The following is a 16136-nucleotide window of genomic DNA, read 5'->3' as shown; positions in this document are numbered from 1 at the left end:
CGTGAACTGCATCTTGCAACTGAAACTTTATTTACCTTTCAAACCATAGCTTTATACTCTGCATAAATGTTCTGTGAGGGTATATTTGGTTCTCTCTCAAATATAAGAGGACACCAAAGAGCTCTTTTTGTAGCTCAGCACCTTTCATACCCCTGCTGAAGTCAAAAAATGACTGCAGGACGTGCAAGGTTGGCACCACATCTTTAGCCAACATCTCACTGTACAGTTCAAAGGCGAGTTTCATTTCTTGGTGACGGCTGGCTGCTTTGATACAAGCTTCATAGCATGTCCGTGAGGGAATCATAATCTTTTTTACTTCTTCCAAAACAGTCAAGGCCATTCTCCATTGATTTGAATTGCTCAAGCCCCTGATTAGAAGGCCATAAGCCCCACTTTCTAAAATCTTGAACCTGGCTTTCATTATGTCGTACACATCACGGATTTCTGACACCTGTCCCTGCTGGACACAGAGTGTCAGGTATTTGACCAGCATGTTGTATGCAATGTCACCGTTGCGCTTTGCCAGGTGGGTCAGCAAGGACTTGGCCACATCAATGGGGCTGTTGCACCTGATCATACTGTTCAGCATCACTTCTTCAAATATTTCAGGTGATTGGAAATCTTCCTTTAGTTTGTCCCATTCCTCAGCCTGCAAAGGTTTTTCTGGAGGTTGTACATTGCTAAACCTATGCCTTGCCACAGCAGGACTCATTGACCATTTCTTTGCAGCTCCAACAGAGGAAGAAAAGTGGAATTTCCCTTCAGGTATTTCTTTAGTCTCTTCATCCCATCCTTTTCCTTCTTTGCAATCATTTTCAGACCTTTTCTTGGCAGGTAAGACATCAGTTTCTTTGGGGTCCACTGGTAAAGCAGTGCTGGAAGATGTCATAGAACTGAAATAGTTCATTTTTCCCCTATTAGGGATGCTGAAAGAGGCAGCAAACAGTTGTCGGCATCTTGAGACAGGCCAGAACATGTGACATTTCCATAGCAAAGCCTGAAAACCCTGACTCGTTTGAGAAAAGACTGCCATCACAAGATCAAATTGTCTCACTATTAGCACACTGTATCTGAAGTTATAAAATGAAAAATACAGTTTCTATGGGGATGGTTATTAATAGAAGCCCAAGGGCTGTCAAGGTGTATAAGCTTCTGTTTTCAAATGCTTGTTCTGTGAGTCCTTTTTGTCTCTTATGGACACAAACAATGGTGAAATCTTTTCTCATGAAAGTCAGTCTCTTAGACTGTGAGGGCAATCATCCAAAATGAGGGCATCTTTCTTTCTAGAGAAGATGTTTTACATATTCCTGTTTGTTGGTTACAGCAGTGATGTGTACCGTCAACGTTGTACGCAGAAAGGCAACGTTGACGCAGCTACACAAAAAGCACGGGGTTTTTCTTCCTGCCTTTGTCCAAGTCAGGAGACTTCCTAAAAATAAAATAACATCACAACATCATGATCTGCTCCGTGGTTTCCTGTGATATTTCCATCTGCACGCTAGCAAACAAGAAGCTCAAGGTAGCTCAGGTGATGATTTCAGGTGAGAGATCCCAATCCTGATCCTTCAGGCAGCCCCAGGAGGCGGTTCCTACATTGCTTCCCTCACATTTTCCACCTGGTGACAAACTTCCATTTAACTTGTTTTTCCAACCCCAAATCCTTGGTAACGCAGCTGCCAAAGAGGCAGAGCAACACCGCGGGCACTAATTATACTGAAATCCCAGGGACACGTTAGATTATACAGGTAAATACCGGGAGGTCCGCACGCTGGTCCGCCTTACGGGGAGACTCCGCAGGGTCCCACGTCCCTCACTCGGTGCCCCGCGGACTGGGCCCAGCCGTACCGCAAAACCCCCGGCTTTTGGGACAGCCTTTCCCGCTCCCCCCTCTCTCCCTCAAGCCCCGCTCTCCCTCAGCCCCCGCGAGGGTCCCACCTGACGCTGTGCGCGGCGGCCATGCGCGGCAGGCGCGTGCCCCACGGCAGGGCGGGCCAGCTTCCCATTGGCCCGGAAGCTCGTGGCGGGCCCGTGCTCGCTCGTGGAGCCAATCGCGTCTCAGCGGGCGGGGCGACACGTGATCCGCGCGCCCCGCTAGGAGGGACGGGGCCGCTCCGCCATGTCGGGTGTGGGCAAAAAAGCTTCGAAGGGCAGGGGCGCGTCGTGCAGGGCAGCGCGCATGCGCCGGGAGGCGGTGGCGGCGGGCTCGTGCCGATGGAGTGGGAGCGGAGGCTGCGGGCCCGCCTGGCCGCGCGCCACGCGCGTGAGTGCCCCGGGAGCGGGATCGGGGCGGGGGGAAGCGCCCTGGGCTACCCGCAGTCAGCGGTGGGGCCGGGCGGGGCACGGCCGGCGGGGCGAGCGTCGGCCTCTCCGGTGCTGCCGTGCTTCGCCGTGTCCGGGCTGCCGCAGGGGCCGGGCGGGTCCCGGAGTTTCCCTGCGGAGAACCAAACTCCCGCGGTTCAGGGGTCAGGGAGCGGTGAGGGCTGCGAGGGCTGCGCTGCCCGGCCCCGCCCGGCGCACGGCCCCGCCGCAGCCGCGGCTGGGAGCGCTTGGCTGGCGGGGGAGCGCAGCCAGCGCTGGCGCAGGTGCGCAGCGACAGCCCCGAGCCGGTCTGAGGGGCGGCCCGCAGCTCCCAGGTGTGTCTCAGACAGCGCTGCTGCTCTGCCAGGCAGCCTCACGGAGCTGCTCCGTGAGCTACTCCACACCTTGCAGTGAATCGGGTGTGTGCAGTCATGGAAAGAGAGCTGTGACCATACTCAACATACTTATGGAACGTATTCTTATGTGATTGCTCTGTGCTCCGCTCGTTTCCACCTCATTTTTGTGTTACCAAACAGCGCAGCCAGATAAGCCCCAGTATTAACTCTGTTTTTCGAGCCCCTTTTTACATTAGAACTGTCTCTGGAGTACAGCGTGAACATTCTTTTCTATGTCAATCAGCCAAAAAGAGTGAGCAAGAGCTAAAGGATGAAGAAATGGAATTGTTCACAAAGTATTACATGGAATGGAAAGGAGGGAAAAAAAGTGACAACATGTCATATGCAAACATACCACGATTTTACTACAGGGTAAGTGAAGTATCTGGATAAACTTTTAACAAGAGGCTATTCTGTGTTACAGCAAAAAGTTACGCTCGCTCACAGGGACCCTGCAGCTTCAGAAGCCAAAGTAGATTGAAGTCTGAGTGATGTGAATTGCTTAGTCTAATTTTTTGTTTTGTACAATTGTGAATTTCAGCAGTTTTAAATAAGTACTGAGAATCTTATCAGGGTCAGTGAAATATTTTGCTAATCAGTCTGCTTAGTAAAGATAGGAAGTTGTCTTTCAGAGGCACTTAAAGTTCTAAAAAAATTTTGATGTACTGGTGTTACATGTGTGTATCTTCTGTTTCCTGCTTAGACACGGTGGGACGCTGCCTCATGAAAATGGTGGGGCACTGGTCTTGCAGACTAGAGATGGATCTGTTGCTTGCATCATCCATCAGAAATGCTTGGTCCAGCAACTTATTTGTGAGCATGAATCAGATTAGGATGGGAGCACTTGTTGACATCTTGATATTGCTGGTACTCATTAACGTGACTGCTCAGCTGCTGCCAAACCTCTCATGGTCACGTATTCCTTAGGGTCTCACATTTCTGCCAGTGCAGTTCTCAAGTACCTGTGTTTCAGTTGATGGATACTTGTGCAACTCTCCAAGTTCCAGTGGTGCTGTACAGTTTGGCACGTAAATATTGGCAGAACTTTCACACTAGGTGTTCTTTCATCATTTTCATCATCTTTATTTGTTGGCCAAACAAGTCTAGTAGACTTTCACTCTTTGGAAAGTCAGGCCTACGACAAAACAGAATGTTCTGTTTCTCCCAAGTAAAACACAGCAGTAAATGTCTTTTATGTGTGAGCCCTCATACCTAGCAACCTTGGGAAAGTGCTTACTCAGTGGGTTATCTGGTGTTAGGTACCTCTCTCTCCTGTTAAAGATGTCCTGTTTTAGGTAAGTGCTTCATTATTGAAATGATTTGAGGCAGTGTGCAAGTGATACCTCTCGTAGCAGAAGCAAGTTTGGTAGACTAGCTATTTTCTGTTAAGTGAACAACTTTATTCAGAGTGTGTGACTCAAGACTACCTAAGAATACTTGCTGGATGTGTAGTTTTTGAATGCTCCTGTGCTGAAAATTAAAATGCCACAATGTTTGCAGCTGCCAGCTGAAGATGAAGTCTTGCTTCAGAAATTAAGAGAAGAATCTCGAGCTGTCTTTCTGCAAAGAAAAAGTAGAGAACTGTTGGATAATGAGGAGCTGCAGGTAGGAAAATTATTTCTGTATGTCTTGTAATGGCTTCTGAATGGATTTAGATTATCTCCTGTCAGAGTTTGATCTCCTGTCTGCCCACAGAATCTTGTGGTAAGGTTCTTTGTATTTGGGCACACAGTACTTGGTAAAGCTGAAGTGCTGCCTCGCCTTGGGCTGGTAATGGCAGCGTGAAGCTTCCTTGTTATGATGTATGTGAAGACTAAATGGATGGCTTCCAGTTCTCCAGCATGTTGCAGTGATTTCCCTGGTGGGCCCAGATGATAAAATAAGTTCTGTTTATGTATCACTGAGAGAGACTCCTAAGATGGATGATTTTATTACCCTGCAAAGACAAAAGGCATGTGACCCTAGAAATGCTAGTGAGGGAGGGAGAGTGTGCATGTGTTTAGCAGCATTTAAGGGAATGGAAGTAGCACACACTGACTTTTCTGGCTGAACTGACCACGTGTCCTGATTAATTGAGAAACCCTTGCATCAAGCCCACATTTTTGCTGAGTTTCTTAAATGCTATATCTTAAGCACGTTGACATCTCTAAAGAGATATCTCCTTAAATATAAATATTTAAGAAGATATATAAAATATATCTTCTATATAAATATCTTTTAAGAATCTATGGTTTCTACTGGACAAACATCAGACATCACCAATGATTGGGGAAGAAGCAATGATTAATTATGAGAACTTCTTGAAAGTTGGTGAAAAAGCTGGACCAAAATGCAAGTAAGACTTTCTTCTCTTGTATGTGCTCATTTTGACTAAACCTAAGTGCTACTGTAACTTTCAGTTGCTAAAATAGATGGGAACGGTTTAATGGTGAGAAAAAATCATATCCATGTAGTTACTGATTAACTGGTTCCTTTACATCCTTGCAAAGGTGTATTCTGCCTCTCTGAGGTGACTTGTAATAGAGGTGCCTAAAAGAATGGTAGTGCATCTTTTTGAAGAAAAATTTTTATCAGCATCAACATTTTTAGATGTCAGTAGTCAGCAAACAGCACATTATGTAAATGAATTGGAAATATGTCTCCAGTGGTATTGCCTAACCTTCCCTAATATCTTCTGATGCAGAATTTCCTACCAGATGTGCAGTGTGCAGTGAATGGTAGTTCTTTATGCTCCTTTTGGAGATGGCTGTTGTGCACATAGCTTTGTGATTGAAATTTGGGCAGAAGCCAGTTATTTGTCAGTACTGGCAGTTTCTTTTATGTGCATATTGTTGTAGAAGTTTGGAAGCTACCAAGCACATTGTACTGAAGAGAAATTGAATAAAAGCTCTCTAAAGTTGTACCTCACTGAAAAGTCTCATGAGCAGAAGAGGTAGCTGCTTTTTATGCAGTTTACTGTTGTTACTTGGTAGGATTCCACCTGATGAGTGCAGTGTACCATATTATCACATTCTGTGTTAAAACATTATTTTACAGGATCTGTAAATGTCAAATACTGTAACTGGATCTGTCAGTGCAGTGTAATCAGATGGGTGTTTGTTTTGCAGGCAATTCTTTACAGCAAAGATCTTTGCTAAATTACTCCATAATGATCCTTATGGGAGAATCTCTATCATGCAGTTCTTCAATTATGTCATGCGAAAAGGTTAGTGAGTGCTTCTTCTGTGTTAGAAGTTGTTTCATTTTAAGGCTTTTTCAGCTTTATTTGTTACTTGATGTTCCCTTCAACGGTAGTGATATCTGTCCTTAACTACAAATGCTGTTTATTTTGAGGCTTGGGATTTTTTTCTTGTTACTGGAAGGTGGGAGTCCATCACACCTCTGAAATCCACCTCTCCCCAGCCATTATTATTATTACGTTTGTAATATATACATGTCATTCTGATTTCCTTTATTCAGGCAATACTGTGAAGTGCAAAGCACTACAGTTCCATGGCAAGTGTGATCTTAACCACCGTGATCAGGCAGATAGCTTTGTTTGCCATTTGTCCTTCTACATTGATGTCTGTATTTTTTAACTGTGTGTCAGATATTTCAGTGTGTTTCACTTACCATGCTTGCAGCTATTTTTTATTATTAAATAGCCACTTGGACTGAAAAATGCCCTTTTTTTTAATATGTATTAGATGTTGTTTAAAAATACTGGGCTGGCTAGCAGAAAGGAAGATTGTCTCATTATCTTTGCCTTGGCTACTGTGTTCTTAGCTCTGCTAAAGCAGATTTAAGAGAACAGCACCTTTCTCTGAGCAGCTCAGCCTGCCTAACTTAAAGTCTTGTGGTGCAGAGATGAGAAATGTGTTGAACAGGAAGCATGATGTGCAGGTGTGCACAATATGCAAGGAATGAGTAATAGACTCATTTCCAGCAACAAACCCAAAAGCTGCAGGATAGGAGACTTGTGGCAAAACCTGTTAGGATTGTATGCATTTCAGAAAGGCCCACCCAGACAGACAGAGGTTTTTCAGAGCTTGTTTCACCCATAAGTTTTGAGTCTTGTGTATTTAGGATGATGCCTTTCTTCTAAGCAAGCAAACAAAATAGTAATTAAAAAAAAAGCCGCCACCACCACCAAATCACTTCATGTGTGATACATTTACCTTTAAACTTAAGCCAACAACAAAACAGCCTCACTGTATAATGCCTGCTATCTGACTCTGAGCACACTGTGCCAAACACTTACGTTGAAGAGTGAATGTTCTGAAGAACAGCTTATATTGCATAAGAGGGACTTTTGAACTGTTTCTTCAGAAAATGGGAGTTAAATTTAATGTTTGAGTTTTTAATTTAATTGAGTATGTGAATAATAGTTTTTATTAATCTAATTTATTAATTTTAATTATTCTTATACTCCATCACTGTTACAGTGCTTTGACAATGGCTTCAAGCACATTGTCCTGTAGATTTTCCAGTTAATGTGCCTTCTCATTACAAAGACAGATGTTTCTATGATTCTAATTCTTGTCTTGTAACTCTGGGGGCCTGACCTTTGGCTGTAGCTGCAGTGTCTGGTGCTATACAAGGGATTGAGAAATCTATCTGTATGTGACATAGTGCAGCTGTTTAGTGCAGTGAAAATGCACTGCTACACATTTCTTAGTCAGTAAGAGAGAAGAAGCCATACGATTCCATATCATCAACTGTGTGTGCTTGCAGCCTGGAAAGCCTGGGCTGCATCAAAAGAAGCATGGCCAGCATGGCCAGATTCTCCCTCTCTGCTCGAGACTCTTGAGACCCCATCTGGAGTCAGCACAGGAAAGATGTGAGCCTCTCCTGTGACCACAGGCTGAGAGAGTTGGGGTTTGTCCAGCCTGGAGAGGAGAAGGCTTTGGGGGAGCCCTCATTGTGGACTTTGAGTACTTTAAGGGAGTGTATAAAATGGAGAGAGAGTGACTTCTTAGCCAGGCAGGTGATAGGACAAGAGAATACAATTTTGCAATAGGTAAGACAATACAGTTTTGCAGTAGGTAGGACAATACAGTTTTATATTAAAAGAGGAGACATTTAGAGTAGCTGTTAGGAAGAAATACTTAGAGGGTGGTGAGGCACTGGAACAGCTTGTCCAGAGAAGTTGTAGATGCACCATCCCTGGAGGTGTTCTAGGCCAGGTTGGATGGGGCTTTGAGCAATATGATCTAGTGAGTGGCATCCCTGCCTGTGGCAGGAGGAGGCTAGAACTAGGTGATCTTTAAGGTTGCTTCTAATCCTAGCTATTCTATGATACACCAAATAAAATGTGGTGTCTGCGCAGCCTTTTTTCACATCTAGTTATTATAAGGCAGTCGTGGCAATGGTGTATGTTTATATTATAAAGAGTATATATTTATGAAGTGTATATTTATAGTATACTGCAAGTGACTCTTAAAAATTTAGAGACTGAAACAGTGTTTCTAAGCAGTACATGACATGGCTTTGCTTAAGGCTCAGGAAAATGGGAAGAATCACTTAAAATCCAGCTGTGCCTGGCCTCTAGATTTTGACATAAACTCAAAAGCCCCATAGGTTTCTTGCATTGTAATTCTGTTTTCTGTTTCACAGTATGGCTTCATCAGACAAGAATAGGTCTCAGTTTATATGATGTGGCAGGACAAGGCTACCTCAGAGAATCAGTAAGTAAATTCTTGATTAACCTAATGTCTCTCTTTAAATCAAATGACAGAGCATCAGAAAGATCCCAATTTCTTCTAGCCTTGTCTTGTAAAAGGTTATATCATAACATAGATTTGGGGTGGGCACATTTGTTTGGATAAATTGCAATTCATGTATTCAAGAGATGTGGTGGTGAGAGTGGTGCTAGCCTTTTAAACTTACGGGTAGTTTTCTGAAAAAAGGATTGTATCTACAAAGATTTTGTCATTAGCACTAGATTACTAGATTTAGTAAGATATGATAAAAATCACAAATTATTCTTCAGTGAATTATTCTCCTGTTCTAAAATGAGGTAAATATTATAAAGTAAATAAAAATGTCCTAGTTACCACTCAACTGAAAGAAAAAAGATTTATTGAAGAATATTAAGCAATGGGATAAGCCAATCAGGAGTTACCCCCCTGATATTTGAAAAAGCTACAGTGGAATGCATTTATATTTACATATAGATAAAATGTACTTTGTTAAATTCTGATTCATTAATAGGTTGTTTCAGCCCTAGAATAACATGTGCATGTATATGATCTGGGATTTCTTGCACATAGACAGAAGCTTTTTTACCTGCTTTCATGCCCCTTTCTGCATTGTTGCAGGACTGTATTTTTAACAAAATACACTTGAAAGCAAGGAGGGAATATAGCAAACATGGAACAATAATAATGTTCTATGCTTTTCTTAATTCTGCAGGATTTAGAAAACTATATTTTGGAACTCATCCCTACTTTGCCACAACTGGATGGCTTAGAAAAATCTTTTTACTCCTTTTACGTCTGCACAGCAGTTAGGAAGTTCTTCTTCTTTCTGGATCCTCTCAGAACAGGTAGGTCTCTTAAAATGCTTCCACTGAAGCTACTTGTGTTTTCAAAGCAATGTGTAGTTGTCCTGGTAGGGTTTTGTTCAGCATTGAAGATTATTCTCCACTGAATATGACTCTTTATTGTAGTCTAATAATCTACTTTTACAGCTAATGAATTTCTGTGTGATACCTATCAGCTGAGGTACTATAGAATTATCTCTCAAACACTGACAAATAAGATACTGTTTCATCATAATGAGCCATTAGCTGTAGCTAATTTTTAAGTGTTTAGGGTGAATAGAAAATGCAACAACCAACAACACAACTGCTTGTCAGAACATCCACAGAGCTGTGGAAATGCTCAGGATGGTTAGAGTGATGTGCTTTTCCTGTGATTAAACCTGTGTGCCATGTAGACCCACTAGGAGAGGTCTGCAGTTAGGTCTGATAATGCTTGTTACAAGTGTAGCTCCCTCCTATGGCCTCGATTTAAGTCACAAACTGCATGTGTTTCAAGGTCCAGCTGTGCCCCTTGTAAAGGTCAGAATTGTGTGGGCAGCAGCCTCTGGCAGAGGTAATTGCAAACGTTTGGAGAGGTGGGTGGGAAGTTTTAAGTGCCATTATTTTGCACAGCTGCTAGCACAGTTTCTGTGCACCAGTCAGAGCTGCACCAGCAGAAGTGCATTCTGCTGCCTTAGCTTTGTGTCACAGCTGGAGTTTTGAAGGTGTAAGAATACCATGTCACTTAGGAGATGACTATTTCATCAAATGTTTTAAGCATGCTTTCTTTGCATTTTTATTTTACATTTTGAGTAGTTGATATTGAACATTCACATTTATTTTAATCTAGTTTTCTGGCATTTAAGGCTTCAGGATAGCTCCTGCCAATGTCAGTAGTTTTGTCCAAACATTTTAAAAGGTATTTTATTTTATCTCTGAAATTAGAGCCTTATCCTTGATGTTAGACATGAGTTTTGTTTAGCTTTTCTTCCTTAAAAGGGCATCTTTTTCTGCTCCAAATACTTCTTTCTTAAGTAGAACCACCTAAATGAGAATAGTCAAATGGATATGTTGGCTGAGCAACTGTTAAAATGTATTTTCTTTTTCTTGCTGCAGGGAAGATAAAGATACAGGATATTTTAGCTTGCAGCTTCCTGGATGATTTACTGGAGGTAAAGGTCTCTAACATATACTGTTGTATTTTAATTTACTCTTTCTGAATTCTAACTTTATGTTTCACTTAGTTAAGGGATGAAGAACTTTCTAAAGAAAGTCAGGAAACAAATTGGTTTTCTGCTCCTTCTGCATTAAGAGTTTACGGTAGGTTCCTTTATATGCCAACGCTTTTCTTCTCCTCTTTCTTGTATGACTTAGTCACATTATTACTGCTATTTTTCCTCTGTTTTTGTCATGTTAAATCCTCCTGTTAACTTGTCTTTTCAAATCCTCTATTCACCCTTTCAGTTTATCTTCCTGACTTTCTTTATCATTTTGGTTCTCCGCTGTTGCTCTTTACTGTGGTGTTAAAATCTGTCACTTTGTTGCGCAAGGTACAAGATTCCTCTGTAACCTTCTCTTCTGGCTCTATTCATGCCTTTGCATCCTCTTTAGCTCTTTATTAATGCTTACAGCATATTTCTATAAAGTAATATGCTCTTAGCCTTCTGCTCCTCTCTCAGTATCCACAGCTATTCACTTATATTAGAACTGCTGACACCTCATTATGGGAATCCCACTTCTCTCCTTCCGCGTTCTGTACTTATTTCTGATGCTTTATGAATATTATTGTGAATCTAGTAAATTCTCACTTAACTGCATTAATTTATTATGGAAATTGGAAAATTTAGTATTTAATTGTTTATTTTTCTCTGTTGAAAGAATTCTTTTCTGATAGAGGTATATTATGGTTTGCTTTTTTAATCTCCTTGCTAGGTCAGTACTTAAACCTTGATAAAGATCACAATGGCATGCTCAGCAAAGAAGAACTATCCCGATATGGAACAGGGACTCTGACCAACATATTTTTGGATCGTGTCTTTCAGGAGTGCTTAACTTATGATGGTGAAATGGTAATTACATGTTTTTCCCTTTGTCCACAGCATGACATCTTTGGCTTATTGAGTTTATAAATGTCTAATAGTATCTTTAAAGAGTAGGTTGAGGTGAAGAAACTTTTGTTTAACATTGTGCACTCAAATGACCATGCAACATATTAGCAAGTTGATTTTCTTAAGAGCAAGGTGATTGTAGTGTGGCCTAAAAAAATTGCTTGTTTGAAAAAGCAGAGGTGATAGAGAATCCAGACAGCCTAGGATAAAGCCACTTGTAGATTCAGTTACAAAAGTGCATGTTGAAAAAATGTATAGATGCAGCAATACTTTCTAGTTATATGTTATGCTTTAAAGAGAAGCAAAGACAAGTGGCACACTTGAGATTAGTGCAAGTTAGCTAAGCTGTCAACTTCTTCATGATGACAACTGTTTTTCATCTTAAGCTTTCCATAGATATGAAAAATGAGAAGTCTAACTAATTTAAACACCTTATATCTATATTGTTTGAAGCTTTACTTAATGTTCAGCCACAATTCTTGTCTGCATTCAGATGACTGGAATGTGACGTGATAAGTTACAAATTCACCATACAGCCCTTTTGCCACCTGAGCAGTTTTTTTGTTAGAATCCCATAATCACTGAGGTCATGAGGGATCCTCTTGGTTTTCCTGTTCTGGCCTGGTACCAGTAGGTTCATCTCTCCTGTGTGGGGGAGACCAGGGCAGGACGCAGTGGCTGGATGTAGCACCAGCAGTGCTGAGTAGAGAAGGATGACCTTCCTCAGCTTGCCACCAAAGCGTTTCCTAATGCAGCTGAGGGTGCTGGCAGCAGCCCTTGCTGCAGGGGCCTGTTGCAAAGCTGCTTCCTGAAAGTCAGCCCCCAGCTCTGCAGGTACAGGGGGTAATTCCTCCCCAGATGCAGGATTTTGCATTCCCTCTGTTGAACTCGGTGAGGCTCCTGTTAGCCCATTTTTCCAGGCTGTCAAGCTCCCTCTGAATGACAGCACAACTCCCTGGTGTTACAGGTAAACAGGGTAATTATACACACAGGGCTGGAGGAGTTCTGACCTTGTCACAGCTGTATCTTGATTGGGAAACCAAGAATCCATACTAATGAAAAAGAAAAGTGTGATACTTGTTTGGAACATTAACTAATGTTTCTTGCATGTAATTTGCCAAACCACTGACTCTGGTTTAAGGATTATGTAATTGGCCATATAGTTCACTATTTGGTACCAGTAGGCTTACTGCCACTAGACATTTAATTTGTGATAATGAAAACATTTTATATGTTTTTTCTTCACTAGTTGGGTATGTTCAGCAGTTTAAATATATAGTAAACATTGTTTAAATGCATATATATGGCATGTTTCACTTGGATTATGCTTGGAATGCTATTTTGCCTCTAAAATTGCAGGATTTTCTGTTATCAGCAGACATTAAAAACTAACTTTTCTGTGCACATTACTGGTAGCAGCCATTTTCTATTTCATGTTGTCTTTTTCAGAAAATAAACTGATCCCCTAGAATGAAATAGCTGCCAATTATAGAGTTCCTGCTTGCAAAATCAATTTAGAAAGAAGACTGTAATAAACATGATTGTATCTACTTCTAGGACTATAAAACCTACCTGGACTTTGTGCTTGCATTAGAAAACAGAAAGGAGCCTGCAGCTCTGCAATATATTTTCAAACTGCTTGATATAGAGAACAAAGGACACCTGAATGTCTTTTCCCTTAATTATTTCTTTAGGGTAAGTCTCTTTATAAGTAGGCCATTTTCTGTGTTTATGGTGTTGCAGCCTATGTGCTTCTGCATGCAGATCTGCAGGAAATGACTTTAAATTACCAATAGCCACAGGCAGGCTAGTAATGACTTATAAGAAGATTTAATTTTTTTTTTAAAGACTAAAATTGGAAAGATTTCAAAAGGTATTTTCAGTAGTTTATCTGCAGTTGAAATTAACTGGTTTGATTTTGAGTAGGAAAACTATTTTCTATTGATTTGGGATGTTTTTTTTTTAATTGAAAATTGTCCTAAGATTATGTGATGATTGCCTGTTAAAATCTTTTATGATAGTTCTAATTGATTATTGCCCATGGTTTTAATTTCAACTGTAATACTGAAATTCACTAAAAGAGATGAAGATAATGAAATTTATTGATAGGCCTATACAGCTGTGGGATTTTTTCATTCAGTGCTTTGCTTGAAAAAAGCTTATTGCATTTTTCATAGTCTGCATTTATACCTGTTGCTTCTAAAATAGATTTAAACTAAGCTTAATTTTTTTTTTTAGTTGCTGTTCAAATTAACTTAAGATTGTCAAATCTTTCTCCAAACTGTGGTTTGTATGTGATGGTTTTTGTTGTTTTGGATTTTTTTTTCTTCTGACTAGTGGTGATTTTGGTTGGAAAGGGGGCAGGTGTTTTGTTATTCCATCTTGTTTTTCTCATCGATACCTGAGATATCTTGGGAAGTGCTCTGCAGTAAAACAGTATTTTTGCTGTGGATGGTTCCAGCTGAGTTATGAGCTTGATGCTTTATTCATGTGCAGGTTTCCCTCAGTAGTATCTATTCAGACACAGGGACAAGCACTCCAGATTTTGTTATATGGATCTTTGCATTATAAAATAATAATGTTCTTGTGCTTAGCTATCTGCTTGAAGGATGAAGAACAAGGTACAGACTACATAGAGTCAGTAAAGCATTCAGGCCTGCTCAAGGCAGGATCCTATACACACCTTATTTCTGTATTGTACCAAGTCTCCTTTTGGACATGGAACATTCTAAGTTTTCCTTGAAATCAGAACACTTCCTCTTGACTGTGAATGATTGATTGCTTTTCTGCCAGCATTAACTGTCGATAGGTCTGCACCTACAGAGGCTGTGCAGCTTGTGCTAGTGAAACAGTTTTGTTCACAGCTGTTACTTGCAGATGTAGGTTTGGTGGTGCAGGTGTTTAAATAGTACCACATTAAAATAATTGCTTTGTCTTTCTGTTCATTGGTCATTTTCCTTTTCTCTTTCCTTAGCCTGTATTTCATACTGTGTCAGAAATGGAACCTTATGGCTCGAGTGTAGTAGTATCTTAAGTTTTGAGTGTTGAGGGACACAATATGCAAATTGCTCAAACACTGGTCATAATAAAAGTGAGATTCATATCATATTCATTAAGAACTGTAAACTTAGAGATGTGTATCATTGATAATGCCTTAACTCACCCTCACCTCACATATGGAAGAAAAATTACTGCAAGCTGTACCATGAATGCTTTGTTAGAGGGCAATACAGCTTAAAATGCAGAAGCATTTAATAACTTTTGTACAGTGTCAGTATAATACTACACTAGCCATTCCTAACTTCTCCTTTTTCTAGGCTATTCAGGAACAAATGAAAATTCATGGACAAGAACCAGTTTCTTTTCAGGATGTCAAGGTTAGCTTTACCAAATGGAATACTGTGTAAAATCTGTGAATAAGCATTTAATAATTTAATTGTGTTACATCATAATTTCTAGGTTGCTGTATGTTTACTTGGAGAGTACCAGAAATGAGCTGACTTGTCCCATTCGTAGGTTTGAAAATGCCTTTCTAGTCAGCAGTTGCTCTGTAAAATAACTGATGTGTTCTCGTAGTTTCCTTAATAATAGACAAATTACCTGTTAAATACATGTTGCTGTTTCTTACACTTGAAAGTAGTTGCTAAGTCTGTTTTACAGTTCTGGGGATCATTCCTTGGGGGACAGGGGGCAGACTGGTGACTGAAACAAACAGCGTATAAAACTGATTACTGCCTACTGTATATTTAGTTTCAGTACTTAAAGTATGAGAGCTTCTACAAAATTTAGCTCGTACAAGAGAACTGAGATTCATTTTGCCACTTTGAGGCTGAAGCCTCCCCAGAAAAGCAAATTCTTGAGATGTGGGAGCTGAGGATGCTGCTCTGAACTGTAGCCAATCAGTCAGTGTGCTTTGTGTATTAAATGCTTTGGGGCTTAACAGCTGCTTTTTGTGAATTGGTGCGGGTGGCACTAGTTACCCAAAGATCATTCTGTATATGGTATGAAATAGCCATTATTCTGCTCATTAATGTGTGGGGCTTTTCTCCCAATTTTGACTTGTCTTTCATAGGATGAAATCTTTGATATGGTGAAGCCTAAGGACCCTTACAAAATCTCCCTTCAAGACTTGATCAATAGCAGTCAAGGAGACACTGTTACCAGCATTCTGATTGATCTGAATGGGTTCTGGACCTATGAGAACAGAGAGGTCCTTGTGGCCAGCGACAGTGACAGCACTGCTGATGGTGATGATACGTGACTGCCAGTGGGAGCAGACTGTATCCACAGAGATCTCCATCTGATGGGCCAACTGCTGGAAGCTGGAAATGTTCATTATCTGAATTAATTCCTCTTCCATTTTACTTCTCTCCCTTCCTCCTCTGCCCCACATATGATATAAAATGTGGTACATAAACAAATCACAGAACTAATTTCTGAAACCAAAAAAGCAAGTGCTGTTTAAGAGCAAAAAGAACCTTTTTTTTAAAATAAATATTTTTGGACTTTTTTCATGTGTACCAAGCCCTGTTCTTATTTAAATACCTTATTCTACGTGTGAATTTAACCTGAAAGTAAGAATGTGGTTCTTGGTATCTTCAGCACTGGCCTGTATCCGCTCACCCATCCCAAGCCTCCCTCTCCATTCTCCATGGCTTCCTCTAATGACAGCACTGTTGAGCATTTTGTTGTGAAGGCAAAAGTTTTCATTAAGAAGTAAAGAATTGAGGCCTTTTTCTTCTATGCATGACCAGCGCTAAGTGTGTAACAGGGAGGATAAGTAAATTATTGAACTGGATAGTTACCTAATTTTAAGAGGTTCATTGACAGAAA

General features: G+C 40.8%; 2 protein-coding genes across 2 annotated transcripts in view; one reads left to right on the top strand and one right to left on the bottom strand.

Annotated features, from left to right (window-relative positions):
- PRORP (protein only RNase P catalytic subunit) overlaps positions 1 to 1806 on the bottom strand; it is a 38736-nt gene extending 36930 nt beyond the window's left edge. The window contains 2 exon segments of the mRNA XM_036384866.2: positions 36 to 1429; positions 1754 to 1806. Coding sequence (XP_036240759.1) covers positions 36 to 1033 — 998 coding nt within the window. The 5' untranslated portion in view covers positions 1034 to 1429; positions 1754 to 1806.
- Positions 1807 to 2168: 362 nt separating this feature from the next.
- Positions 2169 to 15813, top strand: PPP2R3C (protein phosphatase 2 regulatory subunit B''gamma). The gene is made up of 13 exons (XM_036383674.2): positions 2169 to 2260; positions 2938 to 3065; positions 4194 to 4298; positions 4916 to 5028; positions 5801 to 5898; positions 8289 to 8359; positions 9087 to 9219; positions 10312 to 10367; positions 10440 to 10515; positions 11128 to 11264; positions 12861 to 12998; positions 14621 to 14680; positions 15376 to 15813. Exons 1-13 carry the CDS (start codon positions 2212 to 2214, stop codon positions 15562 to 15564), a joined length of 1353 nt encoding a protein of 450 aa, XP_036239567.1. The 5' UTR covers positions 2169 to 2211; the 3' UTR covers positions 15565 to 15813.
- Positions 15814 to 16136: the final 323 nt, after the last annotated feature.

Source organism: Molothrus ater, chromosome 6, assembly GCF_012460135.2.
Source record: "Molothrus ater isolate BHLD 08-10-18 breed brown headed cowbird chromosome 6, BPBGC_Mater_1.1, whole genome shotgun sequence".
Taxonomy (NCBI): domain Eukaryota; kingdom Metazoa; phylum Chordata; class Aves; order Passeriformes; family Icteridae; genus Molothrus; species Molothrus ater.
The sequence above is the reverse complement of the archived record's forward strand: the minus strand, read 5'-3'. Positions and strand labels throughout refer to the sequence as shown.